General features: G+C 47.2%; 6 protein-coding genes across 6 annotated transcripts; 2 read left to right on the top strand and 4 right to left on the bottom strand.

The window, feature by feature from the left end:
- Window positions 1–92: 92 nt before the first annotated feature.
- UA08_04235 (hypothetical protein) lies at window positions 93–3104 on the bottom strand (the record flags this gene model as incomplete). The annotated part of the gene is made up of 8 exons (XM_020266535.1): window positions 93–810; window positions 866–885; window positions 1084–1429; window positions 1488–1663; window positions 1719–2123; window positions 2330–2657; window positions 2718–2845; window positions 2934–3104. 8 exons carry the CDS (start codon window positions 3102–3104, stop codon window positions 93–95), a joined length of 2292 nt encoding a protein of 763 aa, XP_020120504.1.
- Window positions 3105–8602: 5498 nt separating this feature from the next.
- On the bottom strand, window positions 8603–9144 carry UA08_04234 (Mitochondrial import inner membrane translocase subunit tim14; the record flags this gene model as incomplete). The annotated part of the gene is made up of 4 exons (XM_020266534.1): window positions 8603–8741; window positions 8826–8879; window positions 8944–9017; window positions 9094–9144. 4 exons carry the CDS (start codon window positions 9142–9144, stop codon window positions 8603–8605), a joined length of 318 nt encoding a protein of 105 aa, XP_020120507.1.
- A 600-nt stretch (window positions 9145–9744) lies between these two features.
- UA08_04233 (hypothetical protein) lies at window positions 9745–10197 on the top strand (the record flags this gene model as incomplete). Its single annotated transcript, XM_020266533.1, has 1 exon — window positions 9745–10197. The coding sequence occupies one exon, from the start codon at window positions 9745–9747 to the stop codon at window positions 10195–10197; it is 453 nt and encodes a 150-aa protein (XP_020120506.1).
- A 980-nt stretch (window positions 10198–11177) lies between these two features.
- Window positions 11178–12710, top strand: UA08_04232 (hypothetical protein; the record flags this gene model as incomplete). Its single annotated transcript, XM_020266532.1, has 1 exon — window positions 11178–12710. One exon carries the CDS (start codon window positions 11178–11180, stop codon window positions 12708–12710), a length of 1533 nt encoding a protein of 510 aa, XP_020120509.1.
- A 735-nt stretch (window positions 12711–13445) lies between these two features.
- UA08_04231 (hypothetical protein) lies at window positions 13446–14926 on the bottom strand (the record flags this gene model as incomplete). The annotated part of the gene is made up of 3 exons (XM_020266531.1): window positions 13446–14322; window positions 14415–14848; window positions 14912–14926. 3 exons carry the CDS (start codon window positions 14924–14926, stop codon window positions 13446–13448), a joined length of 1326 nt encoding a protein of 441 aa, XP_020120508.1.
- A 2028-nt stretch (window positions 14927–16954) lies between these two features.
- UA08_04230 (hypothetical protein) lies at window positions 16955–18416 on the bottom strand (the record flags this gene model as incomplete). Its single annotated transcript, XM_020266530.1, has 3 exons — window positions 16955–16969; window positions 17338–17849; window positions 17921–18416. The coding sequence occupies 3 exons, from the start codon at window positions 18414–18416 to the stop codon at window positions 16955–16957; spliced, it is 1023 nt and encodes a 340-aa protein (XP_020120781.1).
- Window positions 18417–18836: the final 420 nt, after the last annotated feature.

Genomic DNA, 18836 nt, shown 5'->3' with positions numbered 1-18836 from the left:
GAGAGTTCATCCCTTTTTTTCAACGCCGAACTGTTAACTCCCTGTACCATTCTAGGAGAAGATTTCATAACTTCGCCACGAGAAAGATTGCATCACATTCCGTTATGCATCGCTGTTTGGAACATGTCTTGTTGATCGATAATCGGTAGATTAACTGTAGAAAAGTCTGCCCAATCCCATTCCAGAGTCATTGGCATTTGCCAAAGGTCCTGCGGAACGAAGGGTTGCTGGAAAGGTAGAAACTGTCCATCAGAGTTCGGGGAGGTTGTTGTTGCTTGCATGGCAGCCTGATCCGCAAAGGTTACCTCCGGGTTGAATCCAGACGGTACACCTACACTCGGGACTTCGCCAAAAGCACTAGTCATAATATCATTAGAGTTGGGAGATACGATCTCTGGAGCACACATATTCACGTGTTCGGTGCTCTGTTGCTGCGCCATTGGAGAGAAAGAGGAAGAGATATCGGCAGATTTCTCGGGGTTGAAAGCTGTAGCATCTGGTCTGTTCGAGGAATCGACGCCATGGTTGTTGATATTCGCACCATCTGGTACTGTGACCTTGCGTTTGCGTTTGGAAAGCGCTTCTTTCTCCGCCTTGTCAAGCACTACTCTAGCAATTCTTTCAAATTCCGCGCAAACGCTCAACATTCGTCTGACACTTCCATTGGATTCATCTGTAACCAGCATGGACAAGAAATTGACCACGAGGTTCATTAATTTAATATCTGAGCGAGCGCGAGCATCTTGTGGGTTCTGTAAAATGTTCGCAAAAAGAGTGACCAGGGCAGAAACTGGATAATATAAAACCAACCTAAATGAAATTATAAGTTAAAGCACCTCGTAGATGTTGTAATTTTGCCACTTACCAGACACAAGCAAAGTCGCCCTGTGGAATATATTTTATGAGATTTATTGAAGCTCTCGCAGCTGACACGCATAGATTAGCGGAGGAGAAAACTCGAGGATTCAAAGGCCTTGCATTCAGGCCTTGAATGGCATAGTTGGACAAACGGCTGGTCCAATACCCATGGTGTACAGCCATTCGATGGATCGTAGTCAGACAATTATAGTATGCAAAATGTACCATCATCAGGTGCAGTATGAGAGAAGTGTGTTTTGTTTTGATTTCATAATCAGGGCGGAACTCGATCGGTATGCTTTCCTTCCATTCTTCCAATTCCTTATCTAGTTCGCCAATAGTATTCAAGAGCTCTCCGTCAGTTTGTTTGGAGGCTTTGGTGGAGTATAACCTCTTGTAGACCTTGCTTTGAATTGTGGCAAACCGACACATCACTCTAAATATGTTGAATTGGCCTTCACCAGAGGACAAAGGTAGTATTCCAACGTTATCGGGGGGCACTTCACTGGGAAGCTCGCCGCTCATATCATCATCATCTTGTACAGGAGGTCTTCCGGACCGAAGGCAGATGCTAGGAGGCAATGTATATCAGTGCGCATGTCACCACAGGGGCTGTCTAGTTGACTTACTCCTTGTCCAGCAGGTAAGCAATCCAGAATACTCTTTTTCGTTGCTCTACCTCGACCGGGTTCAAATTGAATAGCGAGCCTCGCTTATGAAGACCAATACTGTGCGAAAGTCTAATTGCGGCTGCTACTAGGAAGAATGATGGCTGTGGGTTAGGCGTGCCTTGCAAGAAAAAAGACTATTTCAGATATTCAGTATTCATATTAACGACTTAGGAGCCAGAGTATGCTCACCATTCCTAAAAGAGCTTGAACACTCAACAAGTCTGTGTTGCGCATTGTGAGTTCCGTCAGAACACCCATCGCATTTTTTAAATACAGCCAAGCCTTTTTATCCTCTTCTTGGGGAACGAGGTGGCTCATCACCCGAAGTCTGTGGGAGATTGCCAAAACAACGTTTATACTGGCCCACCACCCTGAACCCTCATAAGGGTCTCGGGAGTATTGACGCTCAACCAGGTGCATAAAAGTGGGCTCATGAAACAGCGGTAATAAGGAATTAAAATTGTCGAAAAAATCTCGGAAAAGCGACAAAGCTTCATCCTTTGGAGGCAATGGCTTGAAAACACGGCGCGCGAAAATGTCACTGAAAATCTCGGGCTTCCAATACAACCATTTGTTATCGTCAATATAAGCAGCCTGTATCATATCGTGAAAGGAAGTGTCACCGGTCTTCTCGTTGACCCATTGAATACCTCGAGGCGAGAAAATTGAAAAGCCTGAGGAGGAGCCTGAACGCAAAATACAGATTATGTCAGCTTCTTGTGACAAGCACGACAGTGGAAGTAAATATAAGTATACTAGTACCTACCAATATATCTTGTTTCCCCGCAATTATTACTTACAAGGGAGCACATCATATCAGACAAAGCTTCAACCTCGTATTCTTTGACCTCTTGTGAAGTGGGCGAGTCAGTTGCCCTTGAACTTGAATTCGAATCCATCGGCGGAGTTGAATGTAATGAGCCTGGGCGAGTATTCTCGGCGGTCGAAAGGGCAGAGCGAACGGTAGCAGAATGGACGTGATCACTAGGCTGGGTCGGCTGGTTCTGGGCCTGTTGTAGGCGACGTTCAATCGAAGGGAGGTCAGTTTCGCTGTCTGCTAATCCGGCCATTTTCAGTAACCCTTCTAGTCGCCTCATTCGATTTTCTAATCCTTCGATATATTTGGCACTACGTGTTGACGTCAGTCTAGTAGTCAGAAAAGAAGGTTCGGAGGGAAAAAGTACTCACCCTTTGGGTGGATTCCTCTTCTTCTCTACTTGTGTAAAAATACATTCGGTCTTGTAGTTGATGCAGTGAGAACACTTGGGCATCTTCCCGTCACATTTTATCTTTTTCTTGCGGCACATATCGCAAGCCTAATAAGAAGAAATAGTAACAAAAGTCAGTCAGCTCCGGTTGACTGAGAATGATCGAACGCGATAATCGTTTGATCTTTGAACTCACCCTTGCAATCCTCCTTCGTTTGGGATCGCCATCAATTCTTTCATCGTCCTGGGCTGCTGGACCGGGCTGACTATTAAACGGACTGCCCCCTGACACCCCATAATTGGCGAATATATGTGGCGGCATATCATATCCTAGCCCCTCTTGAGATTCGTCTGCAATACCGTCCATTATTTTCTCTCTTCTTGTTCCACTGGGTTGTTTCCGGTATGCTGACGATTTGTGTCGAAACGATGCCGGTTTGTCAGCTGCGCAATCGTTGTTTCTTTCAATGAAACATGAGGTAGTAAGTTACAATAGGAACGCTTATGTCAGCGAATTGTAGATAGTTAACTAGGTAGTTCGAGAGTGCGTCGCAAGAGACACCGCAGCGGAGAAGGTTGAAAAGGTCGAAAAGCTGATTCAGCCAGTGGCTCTTGGAGAGACAGAGAAAGAAAGTCTTGAGAGGGTTAGCGGGGAAGCCAACATCCACCACTTTCGCCCAAAGACCTTGGAGCTAGAACCTAAGGCTAGCGGGGATCGGCTTGCCATGAAGGGTAAACGAGGAAGAAATCTGGGAGCCTAGCACCATGGCACGTATGAAAGATTCTCCCTCGGTTGCTGATTGTTGGTTGGCTGGTTCGTGAAGAGCTGATGGATGAGGTAAGTGCAAGTGTGGCGCATGCGGAGGACGGGATTTTCGTCCGCCGACGGGCTGGCTGGTCAAGGGGCGGACACCATGATGGGCTAGCGGCCGTTAGTCAGCAATGGCCCTAATCAATCTCGGTCTTAACGGACTCGGGGGCATCTACGCCCGAATCTCTGCTGAGTCGCATCTACAATATACCCGAGTCCGGTGGAGTTAAGTAACCGGCGTGTGAATATGTAATTACCAATGCACCTCAATATACAAGAACGAACGAAAAGTGCATTATCTATCTGTCTGTGTTGTTGGCCGAAACATCACGGTGCGGATTTCGTGGCCAATCATGCAAACAATGGTCATGGGTTGCTCTTGATACGGACCCATCAACAGTGGGCTTGTGGTTTAGTGGTATAATACTCCCTTAGCATGGGAGTGGTCCTGGGTTCGATTCCCAGCAAGTCCATTTTTTTTGTTTGTTTGTTGATCTTGTCCGTCCTTATCAAGGTTTATTTTTTCACTTTCAGTCGGGTTTATTCGGATCCAGCTTTAGTCAAGTGGAAATTGAGCTTTGGTTTTAATTGGCTAGGTAAGCTGATTAATATCCGGACGCGGCCAAGCTTTTCCCGCTTCGACTAATCAGCCCAAGCGATGTACGATATGCCTACAATGGCCCGATCGGTTTTTCTATGGTGACTGACTGCATAGAAAAGGGATAAAAGAGATCCAAGCAATCAGGACCGCTCCCATGCAAATAGAGAATCACCCTAAGCCACAAGCCCATGGATGAATTGAAATAAGTTGGCATGACCATCTACTTGTCTAATTAATCATTCGGTGACCGCGTAGGCCTGATGTGTAAAGGAACTTCATGGTTCATGCGATAGCCAAGAAATTTTTAACATTTACCTGAGCACTTCGACGTATGACACCATTGTATGATGTATACAACACGATAATATGAATGCCATGTGACATGCGGAATGCTGCGTTCGATCACTAAGGTGCCAGGTCATCTGATAAGGGTATACGCGCACATATAACTAGCGGTTATATGTATATATAGCTGGACGGATATCTAGGCAGACGTCAAGACAATCAACAACTTCGCGCTCATGGACTGGCGAGACTAGCCTTTCATGTGATGTAAATGAAGGCCCCCTTATCTTCACTCTCTAAAATTCACCTAATGTCAACATCTCGGCGCCCACTATCCTTAGATCAGACGTTGCTTCCCTGCAAGTGCACCACTCACTGCCGACGAATACTAGACTGGCTTTTCTGCTATCATTGGCCAGTTGGCATTCTACACCGGAGTATTTCTACTACCAAGTCCACGTCGATAAACCCAAAGGTAACTGTAATGTGCAGGCAAATAAAGGACCATGGCTGCGCCATAAAAAAAAAAGAGCACCCAATACGTAGTCGAAGTATGATTTCGATGCAAAGTCGTCGGTAGGGATGGCATAAAGTATCGCTGGAGGCGTAAATGGGAGAGGTCTAACATAATCCAAACCCGTCGAGAAAGTGACATCTAGGTCGGTTAGATCAGTTGGTTAGATCGTGGTGCTAATATCAACATGTTACGCCAAGGCCATGGGTTCGAGCCCCATACTGACCATGATAACCCTTTTTTTTTCACTGTCTTTGCCTCAATCTAGCTAGATACAGGGAATAATTAGATCACGAGACGAAGAAGTTGATTGAAGAAAGATAGTTTTTTTTATGCTTTAATTGACCTCCTCTGACCCGCCGGACACTCCGTATGCGTCACGTGGACGCCTATACATAAAATCAACATCAATTTCATCGCCTGCAAATGACCGAGTGAATCGCTGGTCCCCTTTTTAAGGTAGCTATGGCTCTTTTTTTTTTTTTTTCCTTCCGTGACCTGAAACTCCGAGCGGAAAACGCCTAAATCGTCCATCCAATCAGGTCGGTTAGATCAGTTGGTTAGATCGTGGTGCTAATACGCATATGTTACGCCAAGGTAAGCAAGATTTCATCATAAGCACCGCATGAGTTATTTATCTAACAGCATCCTAGGCCATGGGTTCGAGCCCCATACTGACCAGTTAATCTTTTTGTTTTCCTTTTTTTTCCCTCCTCCCCTGTCTCTTGACCTACCTACCCAAGTAATGTAATGGTCGTCATTCCTATTGACTAAAAGCAACTAGGGTTATACACGAGAAAACCGAGCAGGAGAAAAGAGAGAGGAGATCAAAGTATCAAGTGTACGCCTAATCCTTATAAGTGAGGAATCCACCAGTCCTAGAAAACCACCGCTTGAGGCATTTCCCAATGCAGCCACGAGGAGGTAAGGGCTAATTGACCTGGTGCCCTATCCGCCTAGTCGGAGCTTGCGAGTAGGAAGCGCCTCGGGAGCCGTCACAAGTAACGGGGACATGAACCTGATGGATGAACCCGTAGCGGCTGATTGGGAGTTCTTTTCTCCCTCCTATATTATCATTGGATATGCGCTAGTACTCCGTGTGTAAGACTATAAGCTTGCATGGCTGCTCTCAGTTGGACCCTTTAAAACATGTAGTATGATCACATGTGATCTCACCGGGTAAACGCAGACTGCACAAAAGTACCTAGGTCTTTTGCATCCAGCGAAAGGTAGTATGTGGCATGTGGTTAAAATCCCACAAAACATGACGGAAGTAGATTGGGTTTACAGTATCTAAGCATACACAGCAGGGGAAAATACTAACATGATAACATTCGTCGCTGTCAGCTAGCTTAACGAGACTTGTTATATTTTTTCCCCCTCCGCTCTGCTAAAAGGCGTTTCGTATTTTATACATGTATTATTCGGACCTATACAGATACATGCCTACGATAAATTTCATCGCTTGCAATTCCTCCTTCGTGATAATTGTTAATTCTCTCTACGGAGTTAACCAATGTAGCTTCTTTCTTTTGTCCAATCAAATGAACTAGCTACGTTCAGACAAAAATGCGAGACATACGCCACAAGGTCGGTTAGATCAGTTGGTTAGATCGTGGTGCTAATATCAACATGTTACGCCAAGGCCATGGGTTCGAGCCCCATACTGACCATGAACATTTTTTTGCCAGTTCCAAACTTTACAGGGAATGCTGTATCTTGCTCTTTTAGTTTACTTTTTAAGATAAAATTGGTTGAACGTAAGATATGGAACCAAATTTTGTCCGTCGCTTCAACAAGGTCGGTTAGATCAGTTGGTTAGATCGTGGTGCTAATATGATATGTTACGCCAAGGCCATGGGTTCGAGCCCCATACTGACCAATTGTTGTTTCTTTTTGCTTGTTTGATTTACAAGCACCTTTTATCTTTTTTCTAACAAGGGAAAATTACTGACACATAACTCGCTGAACTCCATAACCCCCCCGGTCACTCATCCCAAAAAAGGGAAAATCTGTCGGATGCGTAGGATATGTAGCATACCAACTAGCGGATACACAATGGGTGTCATTCGCAGGAGCCTATTATGATTCAAATCATTTTGTTTGACGTCTTTCTTCGAATCATTGTTACTTGAGGCTTGTGCTTGACTTGTTGGTTAAATATGATTGTCGAACTTCGCTGGCCCGTTTTAGATCAGTTTGCTGGGATCCAAAAGCTCTGTGTTTTGGATTCTCCTGAGAAGCTGGTTAAAGGCCTTGATTTTGTGCTGTGCTAGGCTACTCTTCGATGAAAGAGGCTGCCCGTCGTGTGAGTTACGTGGATCGTAGCCTATCTCAACGTCCAACTCCATCGACACTAGAATTTTCTTCTATGGGGCCGAGTATGTTGTTTATGATATCGTCTTCAATAACGGAGAAATATCCCAACTTCGACATCAGTCAAGGAGATTTCTGGGGCTTCTGGATCCGATATCATTGATGCCACATAGCATGACCCACGAAGAAGAATGCATTGCTCTTCGATATCAAAGATCTCTTGGATTCTGAGATCTCTTCTGTGTTTATTCTCATCCTTGACGGTTTCTGGGGACATAGAGGGGATTGTTACTTTCAGATATCTATCAACAGCAACTTCCTTTGTGGTAGGTTCTTACCTGCTCTTCTTTGCCTCTGCTCTGCTCTAATATGATAAGGTTCAGAGAACTCTCTAATGCCTTTCAGAAAGTAGATACGCCTTCTTTTAGGTGTCTCAATCGACGCATCTCTGTCCATGACGTCTCGTGGAGAGTTGTCGTACTGAGGAGATATCGAATAGGAGGTTGATTGAGAAGGATATGTGACAGTCTGGTGTAAACCGGTGCTAAATGGGTATCATTGAACATGCTTCAGACAGGAGGGCAAAAGCCCTAGAAGCGGTACTGGATTCAGGGATAGCCTCGTCGGAGCTGAATCAGGAACTCGCTTAGCGCTGCCAAAGTCCCTGGATATAAGAGAATGGAGCCGAAGAAGCGGTATTCCTTATCTTTCCTCTCACTTTTCAGTATGTCAGACAAGCACTGGGTAGTTAGTAGCATTGGCATAGTCATAGTCAAATCTCAAGAGGAGCGAGAGACGTTTCTAGAGAGATTTCTTAATTGAGGGTTAGTAGATACCTAAGTACTTCATTGTATATTGTATGGAAGTAATATGCTGCTAGAGAATGTTTAATGAAAGTACGGTATGATAGAATCTCAATCAATTTATACATTGATCCTTCTTGATACTAATCACCATGCCTCAAGCCGAATCAATATTAGTGGTGTCTATTCATGATCAACTTAATATTCGACCATGTATCTCAGACGAGTCAGCAGAGATAAAAGCATTAGGCGAATAAGATAAACCAATTAGATAGGAGCGGCGAGACCAAGGTTTGATTTAATATCTGTACAATACATGCAACATGCAAACACTCTCTCACACGATCAATCAACGGCAAATCATCCTTCAAGAACGCCATGCTATGCAAATCCCAAAAATAAATGATCCATGGTATATAAATATCTTATTGAAACACAAGAGGCACACACGTGCCTACTTCATACTGGCCAACCTTGACAATGCAGATGTCGATATCGAGAGTCAAGCAGATTAAGAAACAAAGCCGACTCAATTTCAGAGAGTCTTGTCAAGCAATTCCTTGGCTTCGTTGATCTTTGTGGCCAGATAGGGACTTCCGCCGCGGTCAGGATGGTTGAGGAGCATGAGTTGTCGGTGGTTTTTGCGAACTTTATCCTTGGTCAAGGTTCGTTCCCTGTACGATTGATGTTTTGTTAAACCTCAGTTCTCAGCAGCAAGTGCAAGGAAGTGCAGCGGAAGAAAGAAAAAAAAGACTTACGAGAGTTCCAAGATCAACGAGGCTTCACGACGAGTCATTTTGGGCTCGAAACCACTGCAAAACAAAGTATGTTAGCCCGGTGAATCGTTCGTTCGACTGCTGGGTCTCCACAACATACCCCTTGTAAAATGCGCGGCCTAGTTTGTTGACTCCTCCCCGGTAACGCTGCAGTGCGACATATCCAGCACGGCCCTGGGAGATGTTGGTTAGCATATGATGATGTTTGTTCCCTGATTGATGTTGAATGCTGCAGACGGCTCTCGCTCACCAGAAAAGCAGTGGTGGCCAGTCCGAGGCCAACGACAAACGCAGAAGCCATTGCGTGTATGTATCGACGAGAGAATTATCAGCGATAGATGAGAGAAAGTAGACGTAGGTCGTGCTTTGGCTGATGGCGGCGACTGGCAAAAAGTCGATCAAAGAGAAAAGTCGATCTTGGCGTTGGCTAACCCCTGTTTGGTTAGCGTTCTGATTTTTTAGGTGCTGTGCCAATGCCCCACATAATTTTCTATGCGATTTTGCTTCGATTTAACTACAGCTTCATACAACGTCGTCTTTCTGTTGTAAAGCGAGGTCAATTAGAGGAATTCATTCAAGATGAGGTATGTATTTACTTGCATGTGTATGTGTGTGTGTGTGTACACAGGAATACGCTGACTTGTATGACAGGGTGGAAGTATGCAGTTTTTGTTCTCGTCCGTATGTTATCGAACCCCCGGCTTTTTTTTTAATCGCATTGGGCATGCCACTGACGATTTGCACAGCGTATATCCATCCAAGGGAATTACATTTGTTCGAAATGATGCACGCAGTTTCCGCTTCTGTCGAAGCAAGTGCGAGAAGGTAAGAAGTTCTTGTTTCTTTAAGTTCAAGATGGGAAAGTTATATTTTCTAACCGAATATAAAAAAGAATTTCAAAATGAAACGCCAACCCAGAAAACTGAAGTGGACAAAGACTCACCGCGCCCTCCGCGGCAAAGAAATGATCGTCGACTCATCACTCCTACTCTCACAGTTCGCAAAGAAGAGGAACATCCCGGTCAAATACGACCGCAACCTGGTTGCAACGACGCTCAAGGCGATGGAAAGAGTGGAGGAGATTCGGCAACGACGAGAGCGCGTGTTCACCAAGAGACGACTGGCAGGCAAAGCTGCGCGCGACCGTCAACGCGAGGCAGATCGCAGAGTGGTTGCGGAGGGCGAGCATCTTATTCGCAAGGAGCTGCGCGAAATGGAGGAGCAAAATGTGCCTCTTACAGCGGAGAAGGAGAAGATTGCTGGAAAGGTGTTTGGCGAAGAGAGACAGCGGCAGAAGAAGAAGGCCAAGGTGTTGGTGGATGGAGGCGTGGAGGAAGAGATGGATGTGGACTGAAGAAGAAGAAGAAGCCTTGCTCTTGCAACAATTTGATATTCGTCTCATCATATTTGTCCCATTTTATGTGGTTACGGCATGGCGTTTTATTCTGGGAAATTTTATGTGTCTTTTCTTTGATCGGTTGATACAAGCTCGAATGGGTAAAATTGGACTTCAAAAGCCTGAAACATACTTTGTCCTTTTGGATTGCATATAGACTAACAATGACCTTGATTGACCTCAAATACTATCGCTCGGCAATAAGGAGGACTGATAATCGAGATCGGCAATAGTATCGATTGTTTTCATGGCTTGCCATGACAGTTTATTTCCTAAAACGGAAGGCATTGACACAACTCACCAACCGCTCTTTCAATCCATTTTCGCGAATCCCTTTATGGTTCCAACTGCCTAGATATGAATTGTTTGCCCTGTCCTAAACAGTCACCGCTGGTTAGTCACATGCCGGTTAGCAGTTGACTTATTGTCAACGGACATTTCCGTTCAAGGGTTGAATACTCAATCTCGATGCGTGTCTAAGACCCTGGACATCTGAGTCCCTCTTCTCTCCTCTCCCATCTCACCCCTACACACGCACACGTCCCATCAAGAATTCCCGAGCATCGTTGGTTCTTCAACTTTCAAACTCTCTCACTGTCTTCAGCTTTTGGACCTTGTTCGCTTGGCTTCTTTGAAGAAGAATCAGTCGTCACTCATCAAAACTGGCTCCCTACATCTCATCATCTTCAGCCTTCTTTTGAAATTCCTCTCAAAAACACTTTGCGCTAGAAACTTCATCACATCATCGGGCACAGTAGTCTTTTCAGGTCCAGCATCCTCATCGTCTAAAACGTCAACTTCATTTCAGTCATACCTTGTCTCCTGTCCTGTCTGGGAAGGCAGTCCATCCTATATCTTCATCGTCATACCTGAAAGTTTTCCCTCTCTATCTCTGGCCAAAAAGAAAACTCAGTTCAAAGACTGGTGGTGTCTTCAACATGCTGCTCCTCCCTCTCTGGGGCATCTGTGCCACCGCAATTTTGACCATGTTCATGCCCTTGGTAGCAGACGTCCAGCGGCCGTCTCTCTCTCTTCTCCAGGAATTCTCTCAGAACGTCTTCGATGGGATAAAAACTCGTCTTGGGATTAGAAATGGCGGCGAACTCGTTCGTACTCCCTCTGCTCGTCGTGTTTTAACTGCTGTTCGTCTTCCACCTACGACCACTCCCGTTTACAACTACCCTATAGGGTATATTGATCCTCTTTGTCCCGAATGTCCCTGGCCAGGACCAGATGGCTTGTTCATATGGCCAACACGCGATCTATCCATCACGGTTACTCCAATTATAAGGACAATGACAGAGACCCAGACAGAGACGTCGCTCGCTTCGGTGACACCGTTCAAAGCCGCTCCCACAACTCACAGCCCGAATTGGTCTTTTAGTTCTGTCTCTTCTTTGTATTCGGCATATCCCTTGACATATGACCTGCCAAAACAGGCTAATCTGATATGGATTGTGGGGTTCCTGGCATGTGTCCTGGGGCTCTTCCATAGTATTGTGGCACTTATGCGAATATGCTCTAAGAAGAGCGAGGAACAGGCTGCTCCTGCTGCTCCTGCTATTGCTGGACAGCCTGATGAATTAAAAGACCTCAGCAAAACCAATGTCGCCCTTTCGTTGGAAAAGGAAGAACCATATCTTGAAGACTTCGTCAAGAAAATCGAATCGCAGGCTGAGTCCCTTGAAACCAACAAGGACAGCACCTCCTCTACCAGCGACACGGAGCGACTTCTCAAGATCGTCGAATATCTCTATGTTGAAGAAGAGAATCCCTCGCTTAGGAGACTCATTTCCGTGAATCGGTGGACAATCACCAAAGCCGAATTTGACTCAAAATACGGCTGTTCTTCTGTCCCATACAGTTCTTCTATGGCCTCCTCGACAGTGGCACCCAAAGGCCTCGCCAGGAGGCCTCCAACCCGAAACGAGAGCTCGACCAAACACCCAATTCCCACCGGCTCCACGACCACCCCTGCTGAGGCACCAATACCGAGTGTGGTGCTAGATTGCCACGTCGGGCGGGCTCCCGGAGTCAATAAGAGCTCGGGAGCGGCCCTATCATCCGACAACAGCGGTCTTCCGGTGCCTGGACGGTACGACTCGCGGGAACCCTTGACTGTGGTATCAGATCTCCACGTCGAGGGCACTCCCGTAGTCAACTTGCCGTCTAGGAGGGCCCCCGACAAGCCCGTTGTTGTGTGTGATGGTGTTGATGCAGAAGGGAAGGAAGTCCTTCCGCTCATCCCTCTGCCGTCGGTTCCTTTTCCTCGTCTGGAGCCCGGCGAGGATTCGGTTCCACCGACACCGCCTGAGAAGCGGCGTCGTCGTCGGAACCGAATGGGCCAGCAACAGAGGCGAAAGAGACGGGAGGAAGCTGAAGCAAAACTGACGGAGGATGCGGGTGAGTTGGGAGAAGCAGAGGAGGGAAGAAAGGAAGCTCTAGTTGGGAGTGAGGTTGTTTGGTTTTGAGGGTTGATTTTGTATAATTTTTTAGTCTTTGTGTATTTGTATGTTGAGAGAAGAGAAGAAGATGGGTGTATGTTTACTCGGATTGCAAGCAACGAATGGATTCACGTGCCAGGCCGTTCCTTCTGTAATGCACCGCAGTAGTAAGTAGGGCGCTCCTTCCCCGGATTGCATGTCGATTGCCCGAATCGGCCATTCATACATTTGCAAGCCTAGAATATATATATATATATATATGCAGACTCATCTAAGTATAAGAGCGCAGGAACATCATATTCCCTGAATATCGACATCGACTCCTGCGTGTAGCAAGGTAAGTGCTCGCTCCAAACGGACAGACACTACATGATAATGATGGAAACGGATACAAGTATACAAGTATACAAGATACAAGGCAGCTAGCATAGTCATAATACACGCTGGAAAATGCTGTTAAAAAAATAGAGAAAAAAAGGGAAAAATCTGTCCATGTCAAGCCATCAATCAATTCACGCGCGTATCCACACACATACATACACATATGTATACATATTACACACACGTATACACTACGTTGCTAGACACACAGGGAAAACGGCAAACAAAACAGAAGTATTCCAAAGGAAGGAAAAGCGCACAAAAACAAGGTAGAGCAAAAATTCGTACAGTGTCGTAGAAGAAACGTGACCGATCGAAGGGGAAATATATATGTATATATATCTCCCCTAGCGAGGTGAAACGGGAATGGAAGGAATGGCATCATTCTTCCATTCGCCCAAAAACGCCGTCATCGTCGTCATCGTGTGTTTGGCGGCTGCCAAAGTCGACGTCGTTGTTGCGGCGATGTCTCGACTCGCGATCTGCGTCACCCATCTTCACGTCTCGCTCATCCGAGACTTTGTAGGATTGCGAGGGATCCAAGGAGAAAGATCCAAATACCGCCGGGGTTGATCCGGCGATGCCAAAGCTGCCGTTGTTGTCGTGTACACTTCCAGCAACGGTAAGTCCGGTCTGCTGGCCCAAGTAGCGAGCTGGTAGCGGAGGAACTGGCGGCACGTCCGAAGAGGTTGCCACAGCATTCGAGCGAGGCGTACCAAAGTTGCACAGTCGAATGGCTGCAGCAAGGTCACTCGCCTCACTGTCGTCCTCATGGAAACCACCGCCGGTCGTTTCCGCGGTCGACGGACGGGTGTCGATGCTGGAATGGCGGAAATGGGAAAAGGCGGGGGAGTGCAAAGACCCGTTGTCTGCATATGAGCTAGATGCAACAGACTGGTAGGACCGCGAAAAGATGTAGTTGAAGTTGCTGTTGCGGTACGATTTGGTGTCCAACTCGATGTCCTCGTCATCATCCATTGGTGGCGGGGTCGTCTCTGCAGAGCTAATGCCGTCGTGGATATCAGAGGATGCACCAGGAGAGGCGGATGAGTTATCCGATTCGATTTCATTGATTTCAGCATCATCCTCTCCCTCTGCCTCAGCGGCCGCTGCCGCTGCAGCGGTGACTTCTGCTGTAGTGTCGGCGGTTTCATGATTCATAGCGACCAACACAGTGGCAGCCTCGAGCAGCTGCACCTGCTGGTGTTTTGAAATCAAAAGCTTCGACGTGACTGCCCACGCCGGATTGTGTTCCCACCTAGCAAACAGTCAAGGTCAGCCATAGACATACTAGGATACCGGAACGAGAAAAGCCATGGAGACATAATGGGAGGTCAGGGATATACACACATATGCTTGGTCAGACAGCTGCTGTGTTTATACCCCTTGCCACATTGATCACAACGCAGTTCTGTGGACACGCGCTTGCCCTCTCCGCGAACTAGAGGAGATCCCTCACTGGCTCGGCGATTCCGGTTCTTCGTATTGACAGGCTTGCTGGCGGGACCAGACCCGTCGACGGCGACGTTCTCATCGATGGAGCTGGGGGAGTGCTTGCGTCCGACGGAGCTGTCGGGACTGGCAGCATGGATTCCGCGGGAGAGGTACGAACTGAAGCCGGATGTAGCGCCGATCGAGGTTGACTCTGTTCCCCTGCGGCTCATGCTTTTTCGGCGAGTCACACGGTGGTTGGCATTGATGGCACCCAGCGATATGGAGTGGGAGTGAGCGCGGGACTGAGTCAGAGATCCCATCTGCGGGACGGGGCGGGAGACGGAGGTTTCCTAAAGGGCGCAGCCACGAATCAGACACGGGAACAGCGATGAGCCGCAGGATATTGAACGCACCTTGAAAGAGGCCATTATTTCTAAAGCCGGAGATCCTACAGCCACAGCCCTTCACTCTCGAGATTCCGGAATGCTGGCCGTGACTGAAGACGAGACGAGGAAATATGTATATATATACGGTTATATATGGCTATATGGTCGAATTGTGCGGTGAATGGAAAGCCGGATTCGTGGTGTAGTCGGAGCGCTGGTGGAGTGTACCTGGATGGGGGTGGTATGATAACGCAAGTGTGGCAGTGGGAGGGAAACAACAAGGGCCTGGGCAAGGGCTAGAGCGGGAAGAATTGGCGGAGGAGAAGCGTGGCAGAAGCGAAGGAGAAAGAGAGCAAAGAGGTGGAATGATAGAGAATAACGATGGCGTGAGAAAGAGAAGAATGATGGATGGAGGCAGCTAAGAGCAGGAAGCGGGCGTGGGCGTGCGATGGGGGGAAGAGAGCGAGCGACGAGAGCGGCTAGCGCGAGCGTGGGCTGCGAGTGACCTGACTGGATCGACGGAATTCGCGGGGATTGGCTGGTTCGAGCGTATTTACCGTACGGGACGACTTATTCTTAGTATGGCACTAGGCCGGTTGCGGTTAGCGCGCATCGACTGCGCCTGCGGCCTCGAGGATGTTGCGATAAGTCAGTAAAATATCGTCTGCGCTAGCTCGAGCAGGCCAATTGGCAAGATAAGCGGCATCACGTACCTGTACCTGAGCCTAGGAAATAAAGCAAATGCCAAAAAGGACTACTGGAATTAGCCCGGTGGGGCGATAGCCATCTACCCTCTAGTTGACTTAGCATGAAGTCTGACTGCCATATAGGCTGATGTTCCCATTCGTATTCATGTTTACTTTATGTCAGTCTCATCATTGTGTTATTTTCTTTTCTTTTCTTTCTTTTTCTTCTGAAAATCAGCCCTGCACGCGGATCCATGGTTTGGCGATGGATTTCCCCATAGTCTGGAGTCCGTAACAATTAATAACAGAAATGAATCAAGAATGAGTGCATGGCTGAGGCCAGACCCCTATCGCCCCCACCGCAGCGCTGGCATGGAACGATGATTCGCGCTGTATTCTCAGTACCGTATTGATTCGCTTCGAGACAACCATACTCCGTGCTGTCAGCCGCAGAGGGTGATCAATTCGGCCCCTGGAATGAGCCTTGCATGCAAAGGTATAACTAACTATCAGGAGTATATTGCTGACCATAAGGTATAGTAAACTAGTACGGAGCAGTTGCTGCGAACTCCGTAGTTAACGAACGAACTTAGTTGTTCTTATCATGGTTAGGTCAGCCGGTGACGTGACTTGTAACTAAACTAGTTCACTAACAAACAATGTTACATACAGTACGCTTAGTAACGACGGAGTCCTCCGCAGGTACGTACCTCTCTGTGCTTAATTTAATTGAACAGTCAGATTAGGTAGAAGAACACGATCGACAGGTACCAGCATTCACCGAGATACAGGTCAGCGATCTCAACTTAATGGTTCTTTTGTTCACTCATCTACTAGCTGCATTTCGAGACAGGCCAGGAAACGAGCGGATAACAACTCCTCCGCGGCTAATCCGTACATGTAGCCCTCGGTCCAGGCACGAATACTATTATGATGATCCCTGCAATTGTTTCTCTCCAGCTGTGCAACATCTTTCCTGCTACTTTACTCCATACTCCGTCATCCCCGACGGGTTAATTAGCGGGATTTTCTAGTCCGGTCCGCTAGATTCTAGATTTTTGTTTCACCAGAAAGAAGAAAAAGAAAAAAAAAAAAAGAGCCAACTTTTTTTTTTTACATGCTACGTAGATATTTAGCGTACAGCAACAACGCCATTGATCCACCTGTAGATCTTTGCATGGAATGGTCGGTAATAGTCACATTCCTGGCCTTTTATCCCTCATGGAGGCAATTTTTTTGTTCAATTGCTTTCTTTTTTTCTGCTCCGATTTTCTGGCAATTGGCTGGTTATATACTCCGTGTAGTGTAATGCCCCCCAGTCACGGGATCTACTTTCCTTCCATTTGAGAAACCATCGTTCGGGGAATAATTCACAGATAGATAATTACATACTTAGTATCTACAGAGTACGGAGTACTAGAATAGCGGAAAAAAAAAATACAATACAAATAAATCAACAGCAGTGGAGTTTGACGTCATATGGCCCTCCGAATCAAGGACGGCGGAGGTGGCTCTTCCGTGCTTAGTTTGAACTACCCGAGGTCTCCAGACAACATCGGTCTCCGAGTCTGACGGATTTTATATTGAACAGTGGCTAGTTGGTTCTTCATTTCTGACATTGTACACGTACGTAGTTAGGAGTATCTTATAGTGCGGTCACCTAACTGACCTCTTCAGCACAGCTACAACACACCACCTCATCCGATTCTCTGGCCCCTCTCCAACCCTAACCGGCTCCCAGGGTCGCTGTCCATTCTTTGTACTCACGTCGCGCTCGTATATACTCTCGATTTCCAGGCCCATGGCCACAGCGGTCTCGAAGAAATGCGCCACAATCGCACGGCCTGTATGGAATCCAGCGACTATCCAAACCCGGCCTTCTTCTTCTCCATCTTCTTTCCCCTCTTGATCGTGATAACCGCTCGTACTGCCACTATCATCAGGGGAAGTCGTAGTTGTGGGAGCGCCCTCCCTTTTACCACCCTCACTGAGAAACCAGAGCAAAGTCCGGACCAAGTTCTCATGCTGATGCAGCATCCATAGACAATCTGCGGCGATGATCCGCGTGAACTGCCCTCTATTCTGCCGCGAGAAGTCGTCGTCACCCAGCGTCCCCCATTCATGCGGCATAGATTCAATGTTGAGACGTATTGATGCCGGCACATTCCTCATAGTGTTATATTCAATTGCACCCAAAAAGGCCGGCGATGATGGGTGGTCGGTTATGGTGACGTGCGATGCGGAGGCTAGAGCGGATATTATAGATGGTAAACCGGCGCCTGTAGATGTCATGAGCAAGATACTCAACAAACGTGGTGACGTGCTTGCGCAAAAACAGATGCATTCGTACCAGCACCGAGCTCCAGAACCCTGTGTCCCTTGACATTCCACATTCCTATATTCGTATTATCATTATTGTTGCCATTCGACACAGCACCCTTGGCGTCCGCATCCGCATCCTCCACGCCCTGAGCAACGACCAGAGCCGAACTCCAGAGAAAATGGGCAAAAAGCCTCCTGCCGTCGTCGACCGTTGTTTGTGTCTGATCAGCAGTAGTGTCATGGTCAGGATAGTGTGGAACCATGATTGTCAATGGCCCGTATAATGGCGATTCGTAGCGGAGGAGCTGGCCGGGATCACCGTGGAATTGGTGAGCATCGTCGGGGAGGAGATGGGACAGGAAGTCGGAGAATATGTCCTCTGATTCCTCCTCTTCTTCTTCTTCTTCGTCTTCTTCGCCCTCTTCGTTGTGATTATTGTCATTTGAAAAGTTGGGTGCGTGCTCATGCTTGTGCGTTGCACGGGGCCCTTTTCGAGGGAGGGAACGAAGCCGCGAATGGAGCATTTTATATTTTTTTTCGGCCGATGATTATTTTATAGCGGGTTTGGAGGTCATGTTGAGAATCCCCGATAGATAGAATGTTGCTATACTTTGGTTTTGTGTGTATATATTTTAGCATCTCGCAGCGTGTTTGCATTGTTTGGAGCTGTTATCCGGGCAACATCATTGGCGGATGCACATACCAGGATGAGATGTATGATGTATCTTAGCAGAATCTGTAGGATAGTTAAACTCGTGTAACCAAAGCGAATAAGAATAAGAATCAGTAGGTAGGACAGCCACGTGACGGCTGGTCAGGTGCCCCCCTCGTGCAGGCAGCGAATCTGCGCAGGCATCCGCGCTTAGCCTATCCAGGCCTAGTGTCACGTTGCTCAACCTGATCCAGGACGACTGAATTTCGTTTCATTTCGCTCCATTCCAGAT

Source organism: Talaromyces atroroseus (genome assembly GCF_001907595.1).
Source record: "Talaromyces atroroseus strain IBT 11181 chromosome Unknown scaffold_4, whole genome shotgun sequence".
In the NCBI taxonomy this organism is placed as follows: Eukaryota; Fungi; Ascomycota; class Eurotiomycetes; order Eurotiales; family Trichocomaceae; genus Talaromyces; species Talaromyces atroroseus.
This window is presented reverse-complemented; position numbering and strand designations above follow the sequence as displayed.